Genomic DNA, 23,327 nt, shown 5'->3' on the forward strand with positions numbered 1-23,327 from the left:
CCCTTTGTTAATTTTGTCTTCGGCAGGATTCACGAGTGAAGCCCGCCTCTGGCTCCAGTATGTCTGGCATGGGCAGGAAGTGAGAAACTCCCTGTGCTTAAACCCCTTGGTTACAGGAATGCACCCAAAGGTGATTGGCCGACTGGCTGTCCGGCAAGGACATTGCTGCCGCTGACCTTCCCATTACAGAGCAGGAGTCCCCAGACGTCCTTCCTCTTGTCCCCACGATTTGAGGCTCGGAAACAACAGGATCTGCAGAGCTGTACAGGAACAGAAGCCAGCTGGAACCTTTTCTTCTAACCAGAGGTACTGTAAAGTCTAAGAGAGCGTACCTCTTGTTGTGTAGCCTTGCTTGCTCTCAGTTGAGACCTGTCTTGGTTACCTTGCAGAGTTGCTATAGCTTTGCCCCTCACAAGCCTCCCAGCTTGTGGCTCTTCAAGTGTCCTATTTTTCTAAAAACATTGCAAGACTTTTTACCTACCTGCAAAGAAGATCTTCAGCTCCCCTAGACATTGTGCAATTAACATTGGCAAGGTTTTAAAGGTACTTACTGGTTTGTGAATTATTTGTTAACCTTTGTATTCCTCTCTTCTATCTTTTACACCATACTCAGTATTGCTCTAAAGGTAGCAGTGATAAATCAATGTCCAGTGTCCTAGCTATTTAAGTCACCTGAGGGTGTAGGAAGTGTCTGTGTGCCATCCCCAATGGGTATCCTCTGATTTAGAGAAACTAAAATTGTGTTTTTTAGTTTATTATAATGGTTACATATATTGTGCCCTTCTAAAGAAGGCTCATACAACTGACTGTGAACTAAATTAATAATTGTTTTATCAAGAAACCTTGATTTGAATAACTGTATTGTGAAACTGTGTCACAACATTACTCATCACATTGACCCCTCTTGAGATAAGCCTGACTGCTCAGCCACACTACCAACCTGTGTAGGTTAGGTCCTTATTGCCAGGGTGCCATGGTTATAGTGCATCCAAAGGGTACTGCATACAATCTTGCCTAACGACTGACACGGACGATGGCAGCGTTTCCCCACCACCAAGAGCGTTTCCCCGTGCGAAGTGGGATCGTTGCGCTCCATGGTCGCCCGCGCGTCAAGAGCTCTTCGAGCTGACGCCAGAAGAGACCAAAGAGGAAGGGTTCCTTTACCAGCGCTGAGAGGCTAAGTGGATGACCATTCTGGCAGTGCCTCATCGACAATGTTTGTGATTGAGGGCCTGGCGATGATGAAAAATCCTGCCCAGCGAAAAGAAGTACCGGGTGCTAGAGTCCGCATCCAAGTGCCTGCAGTCGCAGCCTTCGCCAAACTCTGTTGTCTCAACGGTTGCGAGGAAGAAGTCCTCAAATCCATCGTCTTCAGCCTCCGTTCCCCCGGATAGCCTGGGGAAGAAGTTGGACCCCATGGGTAGAAAGGTAATCTACTCTGCGGCAACAACGTTCAAGGCAGCGAATGCTGTTGCTATCCTGGCCAGATATACGGGGAGCTGTGATATAAGATGGCCCGTTGCTGGAATTTCTCCCCACGACTAGCGGGTCGAGGCGCTGGAGATCTTCTAGGAGGGTGAGGTGGCATCGAACCATGCCATCACCGTGGCCTTGGACATCGCGAACACAGGGTTCTACCAGATGGGGAGCAGTGACTGCCTCAGTCGTCGTGGCTGGCTTAAAGCCACCAACTTTCGGCAGGAAGTTCAGATGAGGGTCCTGGACATGCCTTTTGATGGGGGAAAATCTCTTTGGGATTGCCGTCGATGAATCGTTGCAAGCCATCAAGACCGACACTGAGACGGCCCGGGCCCTTGGCACGCTTCAGCACCTCGGGAGGGAAATCTGGAAGATCGTCGAAGGGTTTTGGCGAGGGATCGTCCTGGTACCGTCAGCTCGACAACGACCCAGGAGGCCTACAGGGGTTGTTCAAATGCTTTCAGAGGTGGCTGCCATCACTCCCAAGGCGGCACGCAGGCCCCGAAGCAGGATTGAAACGGCCAGGACATCAGGCCTCCACCCATGCACCCGGATGGGAGGAAGGCTGGTGGGCTTAGTCAGCGAATGGAAGATCTCCACCGACCGATGGATGCTGAATGCTCTCGCCCACCAGTGGCCCAGCAGGAGCAGCACATGCCTCGGCTCCTGCAGCAAGTACGGGCCATGCTAATAAAAGGGGCAATAGAACGGGTTCCAAAGCGACTCCAGGGTGCCGGAGTCTACTCCAGATACTACTTAGTAAAGAAGAAGACTGGGGGCTGGAGGCCCATTCTCAACCTGCAGCGTCTAAACAAGTTCCTCAAGTCCCAAAAATTCAGGACCGTCTCGTTGCAGCACGTGCTCGGCCAACTGGAGGAAGGAGACTCCCTAACGTCGCTGGATCTAGAGGACCTACTTCCACGTCCCCATCCATGAGAAGCATCGGAAGTTCCTGCGCTTAGTCGTACAGGGAAAGCACTACCAATTCAAGGCCCTTCCCGTCGGACTGAAGTCGGCTCCCAGGGTGTTGATACAGTGCCTGGCACCAGTGGCGGCCCATCTACATCTGCGCGGGATACATGTGACCCGTGCCACAACGACTGACTCATCCGGGCCAAGTCAAGGGAAATCACAGTTGAACACATGGACAGGACCATCCGGCTGCTGACAGATCTCGGGTACTCCGTGAACTATCCGAAGTCCTGCTTGATTCCATCGCAGAACGCTCTTTTCCTGGGGTCCAGGCTCAGCATGGTGGTCTGCCTGGCGCCCCCTCCCCCCCCCCCAGTAGAGGGAATCATGGCAATTTTGGGCAAATTGCAACGGCTGTTGGCACTGAAAACCGCCACAGTGCTGACCATCAACTCGCTGCTCAGCATGTGATGTATTTACCTGGTCAGACTCTGCAGGTTGCGGAGGCGACCCCTTTAGGAATTCCTGGACTGTCGGTGGGTCCAGGTGTCCGGGTGCTTTGCAGACAGGAGTTCCGTCGAGCGATAAGGTGGCGGGGCGTGTGCTCCAAGATCGCCGGAGGCACAGATTTCCAGAGCCCTCCATACCAGTAGACGGTCACCACAGACACTTCCCTGGAGGGCTGGGGAGCCCACACTGGATGTTTCCACGCCAGAGGCCTGTGGCTACCAGAGGAGAGGGATCTCCACATCAATGTCCTGGAACTGCGAGCAGTGTTGTGGGCCCTCAAGTCGTTCCTTCCGTCCCTCAAGGGCAAGGTGGTGAGGGTCTTCACGGACAATACCAACACTGTTCTAAATCAGGAAGCAGGGGTGGACCAGATACCCAGTGCACGACTTGTGGCACTGGGCCGTCGCCCAAGAAATGTTCCTCATTCCCTTCACCTGGTGGGAGTCCAGAACACCATCTCAGACTCCCTCAACAGGGAGCTGCGCTCTTGCCACGAGTGGGAGCTTCGTCAGGATCAAGTGGACAGCCTCTTCCTCAAATGGGCCAGACCCCTGATCGATCTGTTTGCGACAGCGAAAATTCCAAATGCCAGAGATTTGCCAGCAGGTTCCATCAGCCAAGGAGCATGGGGGGTGTTTTTTCCTTCCCGTGTGAAGGCCTCTTCCTGTATGTGTTCCCTCCTTTGCTGCTCCTGCTGCGAGTCATCACTGAAATGCGTGCAGATGCGGGATGATACTAGTCACCCCAGCGTGGCCGAGGCACATTTGGTACCCGGAACTTCTCACCATGTCTGTGTCGGCCACAGTCAAGCTCGCAAGAGAAGGAGGCTCAATCCTACACCGCGACCCAGGATCGCTGAACCTGAAGGCTTGGCTCGTGTAGCCTCAGTGTTTCGATGGTATGAGCTGCCAGCGGACTGCAGGGAGGTCCTTGCCAGGGCCAGAGCGTCGTTGACTCTGAAGTGTTACGAGCACAAGTGGAAACATTTTGTGACATAGTGCCGGGCGCAGAAGATCACCCCTCTGAGGGTCATGGTCCCGCAGATTCTTCCGTACTTGTTGTCCTTGACAAGGCGGGGTTGGCGCACGCCTCCATCAAGGTGCATCTGGCGACTATCTCCCACCATCCCGGTTCTCCAGGGCGGTCCGCTCTTTCGTCCCACCATCTCATCAAGGAGTTCCTCAATGGACTATTTCCATCGTTCCCGCCGTTGAAGGCGCCTGGCCCAGCGTGGGAACTCAACATGGTACTGACAAGGCTCATGGGGCTCCCCTTTGAGCCTATGCATCAGGCTCCTCTCAAGTTCCTATCGTGGAAAACGGCTTTCCTAATGGCCATCACCTCTGTCAGGAAGTAGGTGAGATCCAGGCCTTGTCCTGCAAACAGCCGTATCTGACTTTTCACTACACAAGGGTGGTGCTGCGGGCGCACCCCTCTTTCAAGGTTTCATCGGACTTCCACCTCAACGAGCCTTTGGTGTTGCCTGTGTTCTTTCTGAAACCTTTGTGGCCGGCTGAAAGGACTTTGCACTCGCTGGATGTGGCTCGAAGAGTTTCCGGAAGACTTCTCAACTATTCGTGAACTTTGGTCCTGTGAACAATTGGAAGGCCTTGTCCAAGGCTTCCATCCCCAGGTGTTTCTCTGGCTGTATCACCCACTGTCACCGGTTGGCAAACCGACCGCTGCTCGGCCGTCTGAGAGCCCATTCTACCAGAGCAATGGCTGCACCGACAGCGATCCTGTCTGGTGTGTCCCTGCTGGATATCTGCAGAGCTGCTATGTGAAGGTCTACGCACACCTTCACGAGATTCTACTGCGTCGACAGGGATTCCAGAGAAGAGTCCAGAATCGGTCCAAGCAGTGCTACGCAATCTGTTCGCTTGAAGGTGAGCCTGTTCCGGAGGTAAGAGTAATTGCTTCTGTTGATCCTTGCCACCTCCCATGCTTATGTAGTGATGTACTGCTATGCATTCTTTATTCATGAGCATCTGAATCCATGCCAGACCCCATGCTGGAGAAGGTACAAGTTATTTACATGTAACTGTTGTTCTCCCGCATGGGTCAGGCATGTATTCACATTCGAACCCCCCCCCCCCCGCCCCTCTGCGGCTGTACTTGGTCATACTGCCTCTAAACGTGCTACCAAATCTGAAGATGGCTGCCAGAGGAGGGGCTTAGGGACAGGGCAGTCATTGGCTGGGGGCATGATCAGTGATTAGTTTATAGAAGAAAGACAGTTTGTTAGTGGAAGTGAAACTGTTTTTTCTTTTACTGAGTATTCCTGAGCATGTGAATCCATGCCAGACCCATGCTGGAGAACAACAGTTTACAGGTAAGTAACTTTTTCCGTTGACGCCCTCATAACCTGGAAGGCCATTTTCTTATTAGCGATCACTTCTGCTCGAAGGGCAAATGAGCTACACGCCCTATCCTGCAAGCCATCCTTTACTGTATTTTCCAAGGAGAAGATGGTTTTGAGGGTTTGCCCCTCCTTCTAAGTGTCTCTGAATTTCATTTATCCCAGAAGATCACGCTTCCAGCTTTCTATCTCTCTCCTCCCCCTTCTGAAGGATGAAGAGAGGTTGCACAGACTTAGCTTTTACATCGCAAGAATGGCAAACAGACAGGATGATCGGCTATTCATCGGATAAACTAGGTAAAGCATTCTCTTTCCAGACAAATTATTTGATGCATTTCAGAATGTTACTCCATTGCTGGGAAGGAAGTCCCTGATCATTTAAGAGCCCACTCCACCACGGCAGTGGTAACTACTTTGGCTCTATAAAGAGGTATACCAGTGTAAGATGTTTGCAATGCTCCAACGTGGATTCTATCTCCATATATTTTCAAAGCATTGTCAGGACGCTCGGTTTGGCAGAGCGGTTCTTCTCAAAATCCTGGACTAAAATTAAGTGTCTTGAAATGCTTTTCCACCTCCATCACAAATACTGCTATGGTAGTCTGTCTACAATGAGGAATCTCTGGGAGGACGCAATCAAATAGAAGAACAAATTACTTAACCCAGGTAATGTTCTTTCTGATGGATGTTCATCGCCCTCCCAACCTACCCCTCTGACTATGTGCACATTCTCGTTCCTTCTCTCTTTCAATGTCTATACAAGGTTAAGTTATTTTTCTTAACTGCTGTGCACGGGCGGAAGAAAAAATAGGAACTGAGTTAACAGGGTGTGTTGCGTACTATTTATGCAATCGTCCCGTCCAGATGTGTAAATGAAAACAGTTGTGATGTTCTCGGTGGTGGCTTCTCAGCGCCTGGGTCTTACATGACTGTATTTTTATAGAAAACTTAAATAAGAAAAAAAAAACCTGGTGTGTTTTAAAGCCCTTCTTGGGATTGAATTTTCTTTTCAAAGCGAGGCGTTTTAGCCTCCCCTTGTGTTTATTCTATAGTCTACCTGGCCCCCGCTCTTGGGGTTAGCTTACAGCTGTTTTCAGGGTTGCAGGGAGGTATTTTTTATTCTTGCAGCCGTCCTTGCTGCTGTCGCCATAGATGGAGGGGGAAAGAATGAGAGGGGCTACCTTGCCCCTGCCAGATAAAGGCAAAATTTTGCCTGGGGACAAGGTGGCCCCTCTTTGAACTTCAAAGGTCCCCGCTACCCATCCGCCCGGATGGGAAGGCGGGGGGGGACCTTTGATTCGAGGTGAGAGGGCAGGGACACTTGTCGTTGTGAGAGCCGGCTACCAAATTGGTGAATAAAGTTCAAAGAAAACTCCTAGTGGTGGTATGTCTCGTAGGAACATGGATGAGGCCTGATATAACTAAGATCATCTGTCTCAATGTACTCTAGCTCTTGCTGGATTCTTAACATAATTTGATACATTAATTGTGTGACTGTAGACTATCGACAGACACTTCCCGTTATCCCTACTAGATAGTCGGTGCACCCTCGGCCATCTAGGGAGTGTGTGCCCTGACAGGGTCAGGGTGTTCTTCCTGAAAGGGACAGTCAGTGTGTGTTTTCGAATATCAATCCGGATGAGAATTCTTATCATGGTGAAAATACTTACTCCGAAATCCTTTGGTGTTAAACTGTAAATTGATCATTCCTATAGCTTGAAGCATTTGCTCTGTGTGTTTGCCGACAAGGGCAACATCTTCCAGGGCACATGAGACACCACTCACTCGGGACACGGTACCCCAGCTATAGTTAGTATTTATTGGGAAATACCCAAGAAGTATTCCAACTTCACTTTAAGGTGATATGTGCAATTGTAACAAAACAAGAATTCACAGGGACATAGTCTCTCAGTACTGACCATCTTGGAGACTATTCAGTTTCCCCACAAGAATGAGCAAAACGGGCAAGGGAAGAATGCTTTACCGACCTCCAAAAGTCAGTTAAGGGTTACAAACAAGCAAAAAGAAAGGATATCCCATTGAAATCTATGGGGGAAAGTTGCAAAAAGAAAATATTTCCTAAAAGCTGAAAATATATAAGAAACTACAATATGCCAATAAAACAAAAATCTCCTATTCCTGGATCTGGCACCCATTACTGAGAAAAGGAGAAAAAACGATATCAAGAAATCATGTCTCGCCCGAAGAAGCAAGGCAGGACTATGACCTGCCAAATTACACGTGACACAGAAAGAAAAGGAGTACATTTTCTGGGGCACAGAGGCCCTGGTCCTGATGTGCATGCAAACATAGAAAAGTGTTATTTGTTATTCCATGAAGATAGAACACTTTCCTTAAAAGCACCATGTTCCGTTAGTGATAATGTGGTGGCCTGGCATCAGAGCTATGACTTTTGCATGTGCCCGATTTACTGCCTGAAAACAGGCTTCGCAAACCAAGAGGATTGCAGGGCAGGCACTGCAAGGGGATTCTCCTTTCCAAAGCACTGATTTTGTATGTTAAAAAAGATCAACTCTGACACCTCCTGAAGTGTGATTATCCTCTACTGCATCCATTCCCCTATCTAAAATAGCATTTCCCATACTGCAGCATCACACTTCTAAATTTGAAAGCTTAAGGACACTTTCGCAAATTAGAAAAGTTGCAATCTTTAATGAAATGCTCGTACTGCCACTGATGCGTGTTATTCACACATCGAGATATTTTAGCAGCATTTTATACAGCAAAGCACAACCTCTGCCCTCCAATACTCCCTCCACCTCAGAATGGTGGTGCTGGAAACTGGAGAGGAGAATGTTGGCTTTCCACACTACTTTTAGCAAAAGTTCGGACTCTAGAGGCTCTGCAGAGTCTGTCCCGGAGGGGTATCATCTCCCGAGTTAAACAAGGTGTGAAGAAACACTGTTGTGTGCTTGGAGAGGACGTGTAGTATGAAAAAGCACACTAAGCTGAAGTCTGGAGCACACTCAACTCGGGCAACAGGGGTAACTCTGGCTTTCATAGCAATTGTACCCTTGGACGCCATTTGCAAAGCTGCCACTTGGAGTTCCGTTGATACCCTCACACAACATTACATTGTTTCTCCAGCATGGGGTCTGGCATGGATTCACATGCTCATGAATATTCCCTGTCAGGCTGGGAATCCTCTGTAAAGAAAAACACTTCTGAACAGTCTTTCTCCCAACAACCAATCACTGGACTCTGGGGTGTACTGCCCCCAGCCAATGACTGCCCTCTACCCAAGCCCCTCCTCTGGCAGCCATCTTCAGATTTCTACCGCACGTTCAAGAGTTGGGAGTCCTCGTGCTATAACTCTCGATCTTTTATTGCGTTTTGTGATTTTTTTTCTAAGATATTTGCTTTTTGGTCAATCGAGCCTCAAGCTCCACTGATCAACCTTCCGATTAACGGGGATCAGTTTTTGGATTCTTCAGCACCCCTCAAGGGCGGATTTTTGTCGAGTTTCTTCTTGGAGGATTCCAGAAGCTTCTTCGAGGCCTACACCGCGTGTCATGGCGAAGGAGAAGGACTCGGCACCTCTCTTCAAGGTTTTGCCTCGGCAACAACCTACGGAACGTCTTTTCGGACGATGGACATTCCCTGTCCCTCTACTGCCTGCATTCGGACCAGACGCATGTGGAGGACGACTGCTTGGCTTGTCGGGAGATGGTCGGGCCGACCAACGCATGTGCCGCAACGAGTGGCTGCAGGCCAAGGCCCCTGCTCTGGGTGAGTCCCAGCAGCATGCCTCCCCTGCCCAGAAGAAGAAAGCGGAGCAGTGTTCTAAGACCTTTGAGGGCGAGTACACTGCCTTCGTGAGCGCCGTTGTGGCATGCTCCTCGGTGGCCAGGGCTATTTCAGCGTCTCCAGCACCTTAGACCACGAGCCAACGCTCATGTTCTTCAAAGAAGAGGAAGTCTGACCATCCGGGTAAGCTTTTGGAGAAGACCCAGCTCGGCCCGACGGAGAAGGCCAAGGGGGAGCGGGGCTCCGACCCTTCCCCTGAGGTGAAGGACTCGGCCAGGACCACGAAGGCCCAGGTGCATCAGATGAAGGCCCACACTTCCATCGAAGTAGTAGCGACGTCCCTCGCAAAGGCCGCCAGGGAGGATTTGCAGGGCACGGGCCCGGAGGCGAGAGTATCCCTGCCTGTCAGGAGGGGGGGGGCTCCTTCCAGCCCATCGAGAGCACTCTAGAGAAGTTGATGCCCACCATTTCTCCGAAACCGTCTCCCTTGGTCGCAGAGAAAAGGGGGGGCACGGAAGTCCTCCAGGGCACAGACATTTCCTCAGAGGAAGAGCTCACCAGCCTCCCGCTCCTCCAGGCGGGGAGATTATGCCGAGAGCAGGCCCTACGGGAGGTATCCCGACGAGGGCGACTATGGTAAGGAGGAAGGTGACGACAAGGAGACCGAGGAGCAGCAGGGCGGTGATGACGGAGCGGACCAACCTAAGCCGCAAACGCCCCAGTCCCCTTCCCCTTCACCTCCACCCCAGCAGCCTCCTGGGGATATCTCAGTGAACATTGTGACGGCTCTGCATGCTGTGTGCTCGGGAATCCGGACACGAATGCACCTTGTGCCGGCTGCCCCGCCCACAACGCCGAGGCCTTAGAAGGAATTGGGAATCTCCCGTTTCCGCCAGCCAGTTCGTCACTGCCCGACGTGATTGGCTCGTTCCACGCCATGATCTCCAGGGCCTCAGAGCTGTTCCAGCTCGTCCCGGAGGAGAAGAAAGAGGGTTTCCTTTACCAGTGCCGGGAGGCGAAGAGAAAGACTGTGCTGTCGATCCCGTTATTGGATGACATTTGGGATGAGGGGTTGTCACTCATGAAGAACCCTTTGTCGGCTCCGGCAAAGAGGGGTCGCTACGACAAGAAGTGCTGCACTCTGCGGCCAAGTGCTTACGGTCCCAGCAGTCTCCAGACTGTGGTTTCGGGCGCGGCCAAGAAGTCTTCGAGCTCAGCCTCGTCGTCGGCCTCCCGCCCCGGACGGTGAGGGGTAGAAGTTGGATGCCATGGGGCCAAGAGTGATCACGTTGGCCGTGGCGATCATCAAGGCCGCTAACGCCCCTGCCATCGTGGCACGTTACGACAGGGAACTTTGGTTCAAGATGGCCCGCCTCCTGGACTTCCTTCACGACGACAAGAGGGCTGAAGCGTTGGAGATTCTACAGGAAGGCGAGGTGACTTTGGACCACACCACACCATAACAGTGGCCACGGACATTGCCGATACGGGATTCCGCCAAATGGGCAACAGCGTTTGCCTTCATCAGTGAGGCTGGCTGAGGGCTACTAATTTCTGTCAGGATGTTCAGTCGAGGATGTGCCCTTCGACAGGGACAATTTGTTTGGAATGACAGTGGACGAGTCTCTCCGGGCCATCAAATGGGACACTGAGACAGCTCGGGCCTTAGGCACGCTTCAACAATGACAGCCATCCTTCCGGACTTCTGGAGGGAAATCCCAAAGTTCCTTTAAAGGATTCGGAGGGGGTACCTCGTCCAACCATCAGCCCTCCCGCTCATTGGCCCAGGAGACCTACAGGGGCCGCGCCAAGTCTGGGGGAGAACTTCGTCGCCAAGGCCCCCACCTGTGCACCCCGATGGGAGGCCAGCTGGCGATCTTCGTCAGCATGTGACAGACCATCTCCACCGACCGTTGGGTGCTGGACGCTCTCGCCCACGGACACACCCTAGAGTTCCAACGGAAGTCTCCACTGACACCACCAGTGGCCCTTCAGGAAAACCACGTCCCTCAGCTGCTGCTGGAGGTACAGGTCCATGTTAAGAAAGGGGGTGATTGAACTTGTCCCAAAAAGGCTCCGGAGTGTACTCTCGTACTTTCCTTGTCAGAAAGAAGACCGGCGGTTGCAGGCCCATCCTGGACCTCCGCCGTCTGAACAAGTACATCAAATCCCAAAAGTGTCGGATGGTGACTCTTCAGCATGTGCGAGAACAGCTGGAAGAGGGGGATTTTCTTCTGTCTCTGTACTTGGAAGATGCCTATTTTCACATCCCCATTTCAAGGACAACATTACCAGTTCAATGCCCTTCCCTTCGGATTGAAGTCAGCGCCACAAGTGTTCACCAAGTGTCAGTCCCGGTGGCGGCGCAGCTGCGTCTACGAGGGATCCGCGTGTACTCATACCTGAACAACTGGCTCATCCGGGTGAACTCAAAGGACATCACCATCGACCACACAACGAAGGCAGTCCTACTCCCGACGGTTCTGGCGGTTCTCAATAAACTTTGCAAAGTCCTGCTTGACTCTATCGCAGGACACACTGTTTCTGGGAGCCCGACTCAACACAGTGTTGTGCCTGGCGTCTCCGTCGGAGGAGAGCAACACAGCCATCTTGGGTAAGGTACAAGGTCGCAAGGGTGAGGTCCATCAAGTCCCTACTCGGCATGATGTTGTCATACATATACCTCATTCGGCTGTGCGGACTACGGATGCGACTGCTGCAGGAGTTCCTCGACGCCCGTTGGATGCAAGTGGCGGGGAGCTTCAAAGGACAAGATCACACTCGACAGAGTTTCCGTCGAGTTATACGGTTGTGGGGAGTGCGTGCACATCTGTCCGTGGGCTCAGATTTCTAGACCCCACGACGGACGCCTCCATGGAAGGATGGGGAGCGCACTCCCGAAGTCTCCATGCAAGAGGCCTGTGGCTAACTGAGGAGAAGTCATTACACACCAACGTTTTGGAGCTGCAAGCAGTGTTTTGGGCCCTCAAGTCCTTCCTTCCGTCCCTGAAGGGCAAAGTGGTATGGGTGTTCATGGACAACACCACCATGATGTTCTACATCCGGAAGCAGGGGGGAACTAGATCCCCGGCGCTGTTCAGCAGATGGGGCAATCACCAGATCGATTTCTTCGCGACGGCGACTTAACCAAGTGCCGGAGGTTCGCTAGCAGGGTTCCCCAGCCAGAGAGCATGGGGGACGCATTCTCTTTCCCCTGGGATGGCCTGTTTCTGTATGCGTTCCCTCCGTTGCCATTGCTGCTTCGACTAGTCAATCAACTCAGACGGTCCCAGTGCCGGATGATCCTCGCACCGGTGTGGCCGAGACAGATATGGTACCCAGACCTTCTGGACATGTCAGCATCCCCTCCAGTCAAGCTTCCGGCGGTCGCATATCTTCTCGCCAGGAAAGGAGGCACAATTCTGCACCACGACCCAGGATCGCTGAACCTGAAGGCCTGGCTCCTGCACCACTACAGTTTGGGGGCTGCGATATCCCAGCGAATTGTAACGAGGTGCTCGCCAAGGCCAGAGCTTCATCTACTCTCAAATGCTACGTGCACAAGTGGAAGAGGTTTGCCGTTTGGTGCCGTACCCAGAAGATCTACCCTCTACGAGTCACTGCTCCGCAGGTGCTTATGTATTTGTCGTTGGCCAAGGCAGGACTGGCCCATGCTTTAATCAAGGTACATCTGGTGGTTATTTCCTGCTACACCAGATCTCTCGATCGATCATCCTTATGGTTGCATTGTTTGGTCAAGGAGTTCGTCAAAGGACTATTTTGCTCGTTCCCGCCGGTGAAGACTCCGGCCCTGGCGTGGGAGCTTAATGTGGTGCTTACTAGGCTCATGGGTCCCCCGTTCGAGCCTATGCATTTGGTGCCACTGAAGTTTTTGTCGTGGAAAACAGCTTTTCTTGTGGCCATCACCTCCACACGAGTGGGAGAGATCTAGGCCCTCTCTTGTTAACCACCTTATTTGACATTCCACGAGACGAGGGCGGTGCTGCGGACGCACCCCTCCTTAATACCCAAGGTGCTGTCTGGCTCATCTAAACGAGCCCTTGGTTTTACCTGTATTCTTCCCAACGCCTTGGTCGCCGGCTGAGAGGACTTTGCACTCGCTGGATGTGGCTAGAACGCTGAAGTTCTACGTGGACCGCACGAAGAGTTTCCGGAAGACGTCACATTTTTTTGTGAACTTTGGCCCTGTTAACCATGGGGAGGCCCTCTCCAAGGCTTCCATTTCCAGATGGCTCTCTGGCTGCATCACTCATTGTCACCAGTTGGCAGACCGACCGTTGCCTAGCCGTCCAAGAGCCCACTCGACCAGAGCGATCGCTGCAACTAAGGCTTTCCTATCTGGTGTGCCCCTGCTGGACATCTGCAGGGCTGCTACGTAGTTGTCGACCCACACCTTCACATAATTCTACTACTTCGACAAGGATTCCAGGGAGAGAAGTCCAGAGTCGGCCAAACAGTGCTGTGCAACCTGTTCGCTTGAAGATGAGCCTGGTGAGGAGGTAAGATACTGCTTAATGTTGAGCCTTGCCACCTCCCGTGGTTGTGCATGTGTGTACTGCTATGTATTTTTTATTCTTGCGCATGTGAATCCATGCCAGACCCCATGCTGGAGAAGGAACAAGTTACTTGCCTGTAACTGTTGTTCTCTAGCATGGGTCTGGCACAGATTCACATGCAAACCCTCCCGCCTACCCCTCTGTGGCTCTTCTTTGTCCTACTGCCACTTAACGTGCTACCAAATCTGAAGATGGCTGCCAGTGGAGGGGCTTAGGTAGAGGGCAGTCATTGGCTGGGGACAATATGACCCAGAGAACAGTGATAGGTTGTTAGGAGAAAGACAGTTCAGAAATGAAACTGAAACTGATTTGTTCTTTACCTAGAATTCCCAGCGTGACGGGGAATATTCATGAGCATATGAATCCATGCCAGACCCATGCTGGAGCAACAGTTACAGGTAAGTAACTTGTTCCAAATGTGATACATAGGTGGGTCGGGTGGTGTTAAAACATCTTTGCTGCTCTACCTTCAAAAAACAACCTCCTTCCCCAGTCATTTTAGGAAGATTGCTCTTCTGAAAGAAGTGGTGGAGCTTGTTAGCAAGAGGGGTGACTTGTACTAACATAGATTAACCAGGTAATTGGTGGAATCATGGCACTAATTGGTCCTTCCTTTATACTAGATTTGAGAAGAGGGGATCATGAATTCTTTTAATGATTACAAAAGAGGGCCAGATCAGGTGTTCTCCTGTTAATATTCTTAGGAATCTGTTACCCTGTAAGGATTGTATAGTAAAATGAAAAGGCTATTGGAGTGGACCTCTCTTTTGGGAGTTAAAGCCATAAATTGGAGGGACGCATGGATGTATTTATTCACTTGAAACGTCTGATTCTGTCTGTTTTTAGGGTTGTAATCTGTTAACTTATATTGTTACATGTGATCCTGTGTGGCACAAATGCATTGTGAAGCATCAATTCCTTGAACTCTTAAAATCAGCATCTTTGTCCCCACCGCCTAGATTTAGGAAGACAATTAAAGATGTCAAGATATTTTTATATATGATTATGCTTTCATGTAGGCACGTGTTCTGTTGGGCCCCTCATGTAGAATGCTCTGCTTTTTCTTTGCTATTTAAGTAAAACTGTATTACAAACAAAAGTCCAGTGGTCCTTCAAAAGGTCCCATCTCCTTTCCAAAAATAAAAATGTCTATTCAATCGTCAAACCTTATTCCATCCATTCCTCATGGTCTTGCTCCTCTCAGCCCTCTGTCTTAGTTCTCCACCTCCATTGTCTGCCCTTCACCTGCCTCCTGCACTCCCCTGCCTGCAGGAACTCGCCTGTCTCCAACGCTTGCTCTTTCTGGAAACACCTCCAACCCAGCTTAGAATTGGCTCTTCCTCCTAACTTGGCCACCACATGACTGAGCCAGCGTCTCACTGTGTAGAGGGCGGGATGGGGCCAGGCTATTGGGCTGTCCCCCGGTGATGGCCTACAAGCCCTAGTTTGGGACTTCCAGCTTGGCTCGGCCCTCCCCTTGGGAGGTCCTCCTACTGCTTGTCACACCCTGGCCCTGTCTTTCTGCCCATCTCTAGGGTAAAGTGACTTTGATGTGCAGGCTTGCTATAGGAAACTGACAGTAGTCCTAGTTCTCAGAGATCTGGGTGGGCCTCTAGTATCTGTGGGGCTACAGCTTCTAGAACGGTTTGCCATCTTTGGCTTCCTAATTCGCCTGTCCTCTTCAGGGTGCTGGTTGGTGTGTTCCACCCGGGAAGATGTCTGAGGTCTGACGAGCTAGCTAGTTCCTCTTGTGTTGGACAAGCCATGAGCTATTGACTTGCAACTGAATGAGGGTAGAGGCCTTGTGTGATGACTGGCTGGCTGACTGCCCCTCGGATTTTCCGGGCCTTGCTCGGGTCCCTCTTTCTCTTGGTAGATATAGTAGCAGGGTCCTGCCTCTGTGGTCGGAGAGGACAGTGGGCAGGCACTGTGGCAAGCACTTTTTCTTCGCATGTGGCATGGTGTGATAGGCAGAGTGATACTCCCATTATGTTGCATGTGGCAGCACCCAGTCCTTTTGGCAACTCTACCATCCACCATCTTGGTCAGGCAAGGGACTATGTTGCACTTCATATGGACACATGCAGGTATGCTATGCTTAAAGTATTCAAGAATGCAACCTCCTCCAATGTTGTGCCATTCTTATTGGATGCTTGCCAATGAATGGAGTGCTGTAGTGTGCACACCACATACCTTAACTGGCCTCTGTTTTATCTCTGTCTTCAGCATCTCCTCTTATGGGAGCCCAAAGCTTCCCAAATCTGACCACCACAGGCACCACATCCACAGTTACCATGTCCACCTCGAGTGTGACCAGCAGCAGTAACGTAGCCACAGCCACCACTGGCTTAACAGTAGGGCAGTCCCTCAGCAATACGTTGACAACCAGCCTGACGTCCACATCCAGCGAGAGCGACACCGGGCAGGAGGCCGAATATTCCCTCTATGGTAAGTACCATCCCATGATTGCTGGAGCTCAGCGAGTGCCATTGCTTTGCTTTTTTTCTAGGGGACCTATGGACCATAAAACAGGTTGCATCCGTTGTCCCAAGCCCCTGGGTTCAGTGTTGGGCTCTAGATCGTATTGCTCTCCTGCCATTCCATGTAGATGTTATTTGCTCTGAAACATGGAATGTTGCCTTCAGGAGCATGTAACGTAGGGTTTTCTACCGTTGGTGGTAATATGGTACGCACAAACCGATCACATTACCACGTGGTAACACGTCATGATTGATACCAATCGGATGTTTAAATACTGCAATATTGTGTACATTTAATGCAAGTAGGGTGAAGACATGAGCTTCTTCCAGCTCCCTAGGAGCATCACAGTGCTTTACTGAGCTGTGTAGTCGCCATTTGTCCTAAGGGGCACAGGACAGTGAACGCAGCATAGAATACAGGGAGCACACCTTCAGAAACTAGGTGCCTATGGGCGTAAGTGTAACAGTATGTGTTGGACAGTCACTGAATAAGACCTACTATGTGAGCATGTACAGACCAATCAGAAATAAGTGGTACAGGTCAAGCTTTTTTAAGTTAAGAAGTCAGCAGCCAGCCTGAAGGTAGTTGCCAAGGCTGGGGTAGGTGAGCGTGGCTGTTATGGAAGGGGCCACACTAGCCTTGAGTGTGAAAGCAAGTTCCATATGTCGGGGGCACGGCCACACCTGGGTTCTTGGGGTTACTACTTCTTGGGCTGCCAGGATTACCATAATGTGCATGGCTGCCTTTTGCCAATAGCTGTGCCTGGTTTCCCTCAATGCCTCCCAAGCCGCACACCTTCAGCAGCATGTCCACTGGGGCTGACCCCCCTCCCCCTACATATAGGGTAAGATGATGTTCTGTGTGAAGTGCTATGTTCCCTCCCTACTGCCCCGCTCCCCTCCTAGCTAGAAATCTTTGTCGGCCACGCCAGCAATCCTATTAAATGCCACTCTTCCCATGCCTAGATTTCTTGGACAGCTGCCGCGCAAGCACTTTATTGGCCGAGCTCGACGATGATGAGGATTTGCCTGAGCCGGACGAGGAAGACGATGAGAATGAAGATGATAATCAGGAGGACCAGGAATATGAAGAAGTCATGGTACGTTTGGCGCCTGTGCTGCAGGAGGCGCCATGTGGACAGCGAGCAGTGGAAAGTGCTTGTACACATCATGTGGGCTACTTGCATTCTATCATTACCATGATTTCTAATGTTAAAGGCAGGGGGTTTGAAGAACAGGAAGTGCGGTATATAGTGGTGGTGCTTGAGAACAGTGTTTTAGGACAGGATTGTATGGGGCAGACTGCAGTGAAATGCTTTAAGGGCAGCAATGGTATAATTCTAATGGCTTGGAGTGATGCATGTATGTGGGTTTTTAGTATTTTGTGGGCTTACCATGGTGTTACAGGGTTGTGGCTTTTGCAGAGTAAATACGTTAAGGACCAATATGCTGCCATCTATGTGGTTCTAGAATTGCTGCTGTTTTCTAATAATTATAAAGAAATTGCTGGGTCACCACCAGTCTTTCTCCCAGATTTGGTAGATAAAGTCAGCTTTTAGGGAAATTACTCAGTAAATTCCCCTTGCGAGGTAAGGGTATTTTAGCCCCTGATTACAAGTTCAGTGGTGCAGTAATCTTCGCGCAGTAATTCCTTCCTCGCAACTTCTTTTGGCCTTAATGGAATTGAGATCCATTTTTCTGCATGACCAATTTTCGAATTTGGAGGTGAAGTGGAGAATTTACCTTCTAGAGGTAGCTGGTGGTAAATCCTATACACGGCCTCAAAAAATCATACGATTTAGTACTGCAGAGTTAGCGCTCACATTTAATACTACCTGTCGAGTGCACCGTGAGTGCTATTACGCTGCGGTGACTTTGCCTGAGGCTTGGATCCCTGACGTTGCAACCGCAAATCCTATGTTCTTTGGAGTTGGTATGCACCCAGCGACTTGTGAAATCTACTTATAACTCAATTGAAAGAGGACCTTTAAGTCTACAAACTTTTATGGACTTCTAATTGCTGTCTTATTGTCAGGTCCAATTAGTTGCTTCCTGCTGGAGTGATGCTGGCCCTCCAGACCCCCCAAGTGTGCCTGCCCAATAGTCACTTTACTGATAAAACTACCTGGCTGGCAAACCCAAGGGGGAAGTGGGATAAAATAACAAACGCAGAGCTTCACTGCTCCCTCTGCTCCTTGCACTGGGAGTCTGCAGAACTAGAATGTGGACCTAAAAGCAATCACAATTCCAATTACTTTTCACTTATTTCTTTACTACTCTTACCTTATCTTCTTGCCCATCTAGATCTCCCAAATACCTGCAGCCTAAGCTTGAGTAGCTGAAAGGCTTCCTTTAAAATTGCTGACTCTCTGGCAAACCAAATGATTGCTGAATGCTGCCTTAGTACGGAAAAGGACATTTCTAGTTCATCTGTTTCTTCCCTTCACTTCTTTACAAGAGACCTTACTCCGTGTCCTACTGGAGTCCATGTGAATTTGTAACTGACTTTGTCTGCTGGCTGTACTTGAAGAAATGCTTGGTGCGTAGTTCATATGTTCTCTGACTACTCTGAAGCACCAATGAGTCTTTTCTAACAGCAAGCCTGCCTTCAGCTGATTAGATGCTTACCGAACTGATTCGCTACAAAACAATCTTTAAACTTGCACAGTTTGAGATCAGAGTTATTGCAGTTTTACTCCTGGATTAACAGTTCCCTGCAACAGCTGACTTCCGCCGCTGCGCAAACTGAATTTCTGTAATTCATTTGTACCGGAGCTTAGCGTTTATCCTAGTGTGGACCGCGTACTGTTGCTCACGAAGCAAGATTCCCAACAGAAATACGCGACGCAACTGGATCACAAATGCGCCAGAAGGTGCTTTACTCCAAAGTTTCCAAAACGAACTACACTATTGCCAGCGGTAATACTTTCTACAGAAAACTACATTGAATAGTTAATCTGTTAAAGTTAATGGTTTAGACTATAGTACATTAGCGCGATCCGACGGAAAGGAACTGCGCGCACAATTAATGAAAACATTTAACTGCAAGAAAGTTAGCGTGCGCCCTGCAATTTCACGTGCGCAACGCTGAAATTAAACGCTTGCCCAACAGCTGCTACGCAGTTCTACAGTTGAATCTTACAATAGATGTAAAACACACAAAGTTCTCAGCAACTTCTTTTTAGCTGCTGTATGCACATTTACAGACTTTTTCACAACGCTGGCTGATAGCAAAATTATTTACAATGAAGTCTTTGGCACTTATCTTACTACTTCTTCTGTAGAAGGGTCAGCTCACTTGCCTCATTTGCTACCTTACTTGCGTTCTTTCTACTGCTACTGTTCCTGAAGTTTTCCTTTTCTCAATCTTCTTTCCCTGGATATGAACAACTTCTAACTTAACTATAACTACAGCAGCTCTAAAAACGGCAACCTGTTTCCTTGAGTTCTTGAATGAAAGGCAGTTTAGATTTCCCTGTGGAATTCCAAACTACCTCCCTTCCAGTCTCCACCAATCACAGCTGCTGAAGAGAGGCTCCATCTTGCCTAGGGGAAAGAATAGCCTCCTGCAGACTTAATTAAGGAAAGGTTCTTCTGAGTTCTCAGAACCATAACCCATACAACCACCTACAAACCACCACACCAGTACCTCCTCCAACTAGAGTATTTCAGACATTTACTAGTGGATGAATTCCTAAAAGGACGACCCTTACAGTGAATGTCCTTATGTGACAACCTTATTGTGTACCCTGGAATCCTGACAATTATTTCCTTTTCTCCTTATAGCATGATTAAGCCCCTCTCGGCTTTTGAGGTGTGTATAAAAGCAAACTGAGCACACACCCGCGCGTCGAGTGCACCGTGAGTGCTGTTACAGCGGAACAGCGGTGCGTGGTGCCCTTACAGCTTGCTCCTCGCCATCACTTTTGTCCTAAACGTGTTACTTTAGAGCTACTTAGAGATAGTGTAGTGAAAAGGGGTGCAAGCACCATTTTGGGACCAGCCCACACACTATAACACACCTCCCACTAACAGGTTCGACTCTGCGTGACAGCCATGAACACATCACTAGAGAGATTACACTTTCAGCAATAAACTTAACATTTATTAGACAGAAAGCAACATGTAAGGAGAAACAATAATTTTTGCAGCAATTGGAAATAATACAAATGTAAGTTAGAGAAATCACAAATAATTAGAACATAGCCTCACGTTCCTTGTATATTAGCACTGGGGGACCCTGCTAATCTTAAAAGAGCACATCTCCAGCTGTTATTCTTAAGCCAGATGACAGCTCCACAAGGAGCCGCAGGAGCACACCAAACTCTGGGCACTTGCTCGAAGCGAGTCCACAGAAGAATCCCCCCCGGGTCATGTGTGCATGCATTCTTGTACCTTTGTGCTGTCAGCGTGACGCAATATTCTAGAACTGTCTCAGTGCAAAACATGTTTGCTGATGGAAAAAACCCAAGATCAGTAATTTTCCAAAAGCGCTCCCTTTCCTTCCCCTACCCACTCGGAGCCCATCTGCAAAAGCGCAGGAATGTCTCTTATCAGTAAGGGCCGGGTCGAGGCAGCTATTTCACACGCTAAAGAGGAGCTGTTTAGGGACGCTGGCAGTGCTGCGGTTGCAAAGAAAGAGTATTCTAGTAGAATCCAAAGCAATATACATTGCATTAACCCATACTGAGCAAGTTTACTGGGCCTGCACTCTGCTAGCTAGTGTCTATACTGCTACAAGACTGGCTAGCTCAACGCTGTAATGCTTTAAGCACTCAAATACAGGTCTCTATTATCTACTAAACTTGGGCTTCTGCCCTGCCTTTTGCCAGATATGACTGTAACCTTCCACCCCTTTGATGCCTGCATGTTCAATGTAGCTCACTATGCTGAATATGTAGGTGCTACTAAGCATTAGTAATCCATCTATAAAGGTCTATTTCAGCATTTAGTACACATTTCGAATAAGCTATTAGTCCTAGCTGTTAATGCAGCCATCTAAGGACCTAATATGTAATATGGATAGTTCAGCAGGCTAATGCACCCAAGGAAAATGCGACTTCCTTCACACTACATTATCCTGCAATAAGTCACGTTTAATTTCTTGTACTAGTCTTGTAAGACGTCACTTCCTTCTCTTCATGTTTGCTCGTTCGAGCTTGTGGTTGCTGTACTAAAGCCCTCTTTTGCTGAAGTGTAAGGCAATGGGGGAAAGACCTCTTCCAATTTGTTAATTTTTTTATCAACATGCCGTGTTTTTGAAGGATAGTGGATGCTCTCTCTAATGGGATCAAGCTGAGGTAACGATGTAATAGAATACATGGAGAAATTCATGATTTCCTCCTCCAGATCATCAGTGTTATCATCTATTCCACTGGGATTGGTATTACCCTGTCGGTTGGTTTTGTTCGATGCATTAGGAGAAACAGTGCGGGTTACAATTTCCAACCTCGGAGGAGCTTTCTCAAGGGATACATACAGCATCACTGGCACTAGGAGATTACTCGATTTACCATTTTTAGCCCGAAGCTTTTCAGCTATAGGAAATCTTAGTGGAGTTTTCAGCCCATTAATAAAACTTTTGGTTCTCTGATTAATAATTTAATTTTTTTTTTAACTTGGGCAGATTCTTTTATTTTTACCTGGGACATGTGATTATGCTTTATACCTTTTTTCTTCCGTGGCATCGTATGAAACATGTCAAAAATTTGGGGACCATCTATTTCTTCTACAGGTTGTGATTCAATGACCACTTGCAGCTGCTCATTGGTATCAGGTAGAATGTTTGGCGTAATTATAATTATCTCTGTATCACGAGTTGCTTGTATACTTTCTTTGTCAGTTATCAAGAGGACTTCTTCAGCTTCCGAGACTGAGGGAGTGAAATGATCAACTTGTGGTCTTGAGTTTGAATTGGAGACCTGATGAGAATCAAGATCCACCGGGTGGGATGGTAATTCTCCCGCCACCCCATCAATTTTAGCTATCAATAATGCCATGGTTCTATTATTTTCTTCAACACTCTACGATTATCTAAATCAGCAAATGCCCATTTCGAATGGCACAAAGACACTTCCTACACCCTCAGGTGACTTAAATAGCTAGGACAATGTGAACCGTCCCGCCCCCCCGAAGGAAGGCAAAACACACAGTCAGAAGGAAGAAGAGTCATCCAGGGAGCCAGGCTAGGCCAAAGTCAATTGGGCAAAAGTCTAGGTGAGCTGAAGCACTTCTTGCAGGTAGATAAGTCTTGCACTAGGTTTTAGTAGCCAAACCGGTTCAAGGTACCAAGACAAGTGGTCTAGGCTAAGCCTCAGAGTGTTAGTCTAGGGCAAAACAAAAAGTGTACTGCATTGTACAATGATAAAATGTTACCACAAGTGATACCAAGTCACTAAAAATAGTAAAAAAGTAACAAGACTAAGGGAAACCATGTTTCCCAGTACAGACATCTTAAGGCTTCACTGCTGTCCGGTCCTGTCTTCTTGGTCCGCAGGAGATGCTGAGCCACACAGATCCCTCAAGAACGTTGGATCAACAACTGACATAAAACCCCACTGAAGAACTAACAATCTCCAGGGAAAAGGGGAAGTGGATAAAATAAACGAGAGACTCCAACTCCTGGACTGAAGCAATCTGCAGGAGAAAAGACATTGGTTACTAAAAAACACTTTCTCATACCCTCTCTAATTACTCATTTCTTTTTATCGTGCATAACACATACCTGTCGAACCTCCTTGCAACACTTAGAGGTTATGTGTTGCTGTCTTACTTCACTTGTAGGAGGAAATTATCTTGACTCTTAGAATTGATGAAATTAGAAATCCTTTAAGTTGAGAAAGTGTGCTTCACACAAGTTCCCTTCTTTTGAACTTCCTTAGCTGAAGGAACTTGAAGCAATTTCCAAATGACTGAAATGGGTTTTTCTTAACAGTTCACCTTTATTAGTTACTTAGATTATTGTTCCATTACTCCTTGGAATCCCTTGTGCTTATTTTACATGGCTGCTGCTTTATTCATAAACTTCATTTATCTAGCGTGCCAGATTTATGTGTTGATCTTGAATTATTAGATTGCTCCTGTATGCATGTACGTAACCAAGTCCACTCTACGAAGCTTAAACTTCTGAGCGCAATCGTAAATCTACTTCGCCCATGCACACAGAGAATCTCTTCACACGGAACCTGTTTCGAAACACTCGCACCGAAACTCTATGCACATGCGCGGAACAAACTCTGCTTT

At 48.9% G+C, this 23,327-nt stretch overlaps 1 protein-coding gene across 7 annotated transcripts in view; it reads left to right on the top strand.

Annotated features, from left to right (window-relative positions):
• HECTD1 (HECT domain E3 ubiquitin protein ligase 1) overlaps nt 1-23,327 on the top strand; it is a 1,011,111-nt gene that overhangs the window by 686,114 nt on the left and 301,670 nt on the right. For all 7 annotated transcript variants that reach the window (XM_069638480.1, XM_069638479.1, XM_069638478.1 and 4 more), the window contains 2 exons: nt 15,832-16,053; nt 17,052-17,185. In XM_069638480.1, coding sequence (XP_069494581.1) covers nt 15,832-16,053; nt 17,052-17,185 — 356 coding nt within the window. The remainder of the gene's footprint in view (nt 1-15,831; nt 16,054-17,051; nt 17,186-23,327) is intronic.

Source organism: Ambystoma mexicanum, chromosome 14 (assembly GCF_040938575.1).
Source record: "Ambystoma mexicanum isolate Mex_15411 chromosome 14, UKY_AmexF1_1, whole genome shotgun sequence".
In the NCBI taxonomy this organism is placed as follows: Eukaryota; Metazoa; Chordata; class Amphibia; order Caudata; family Ambystomatidae; genus Ambystoma; species Ambystoma mexicanum.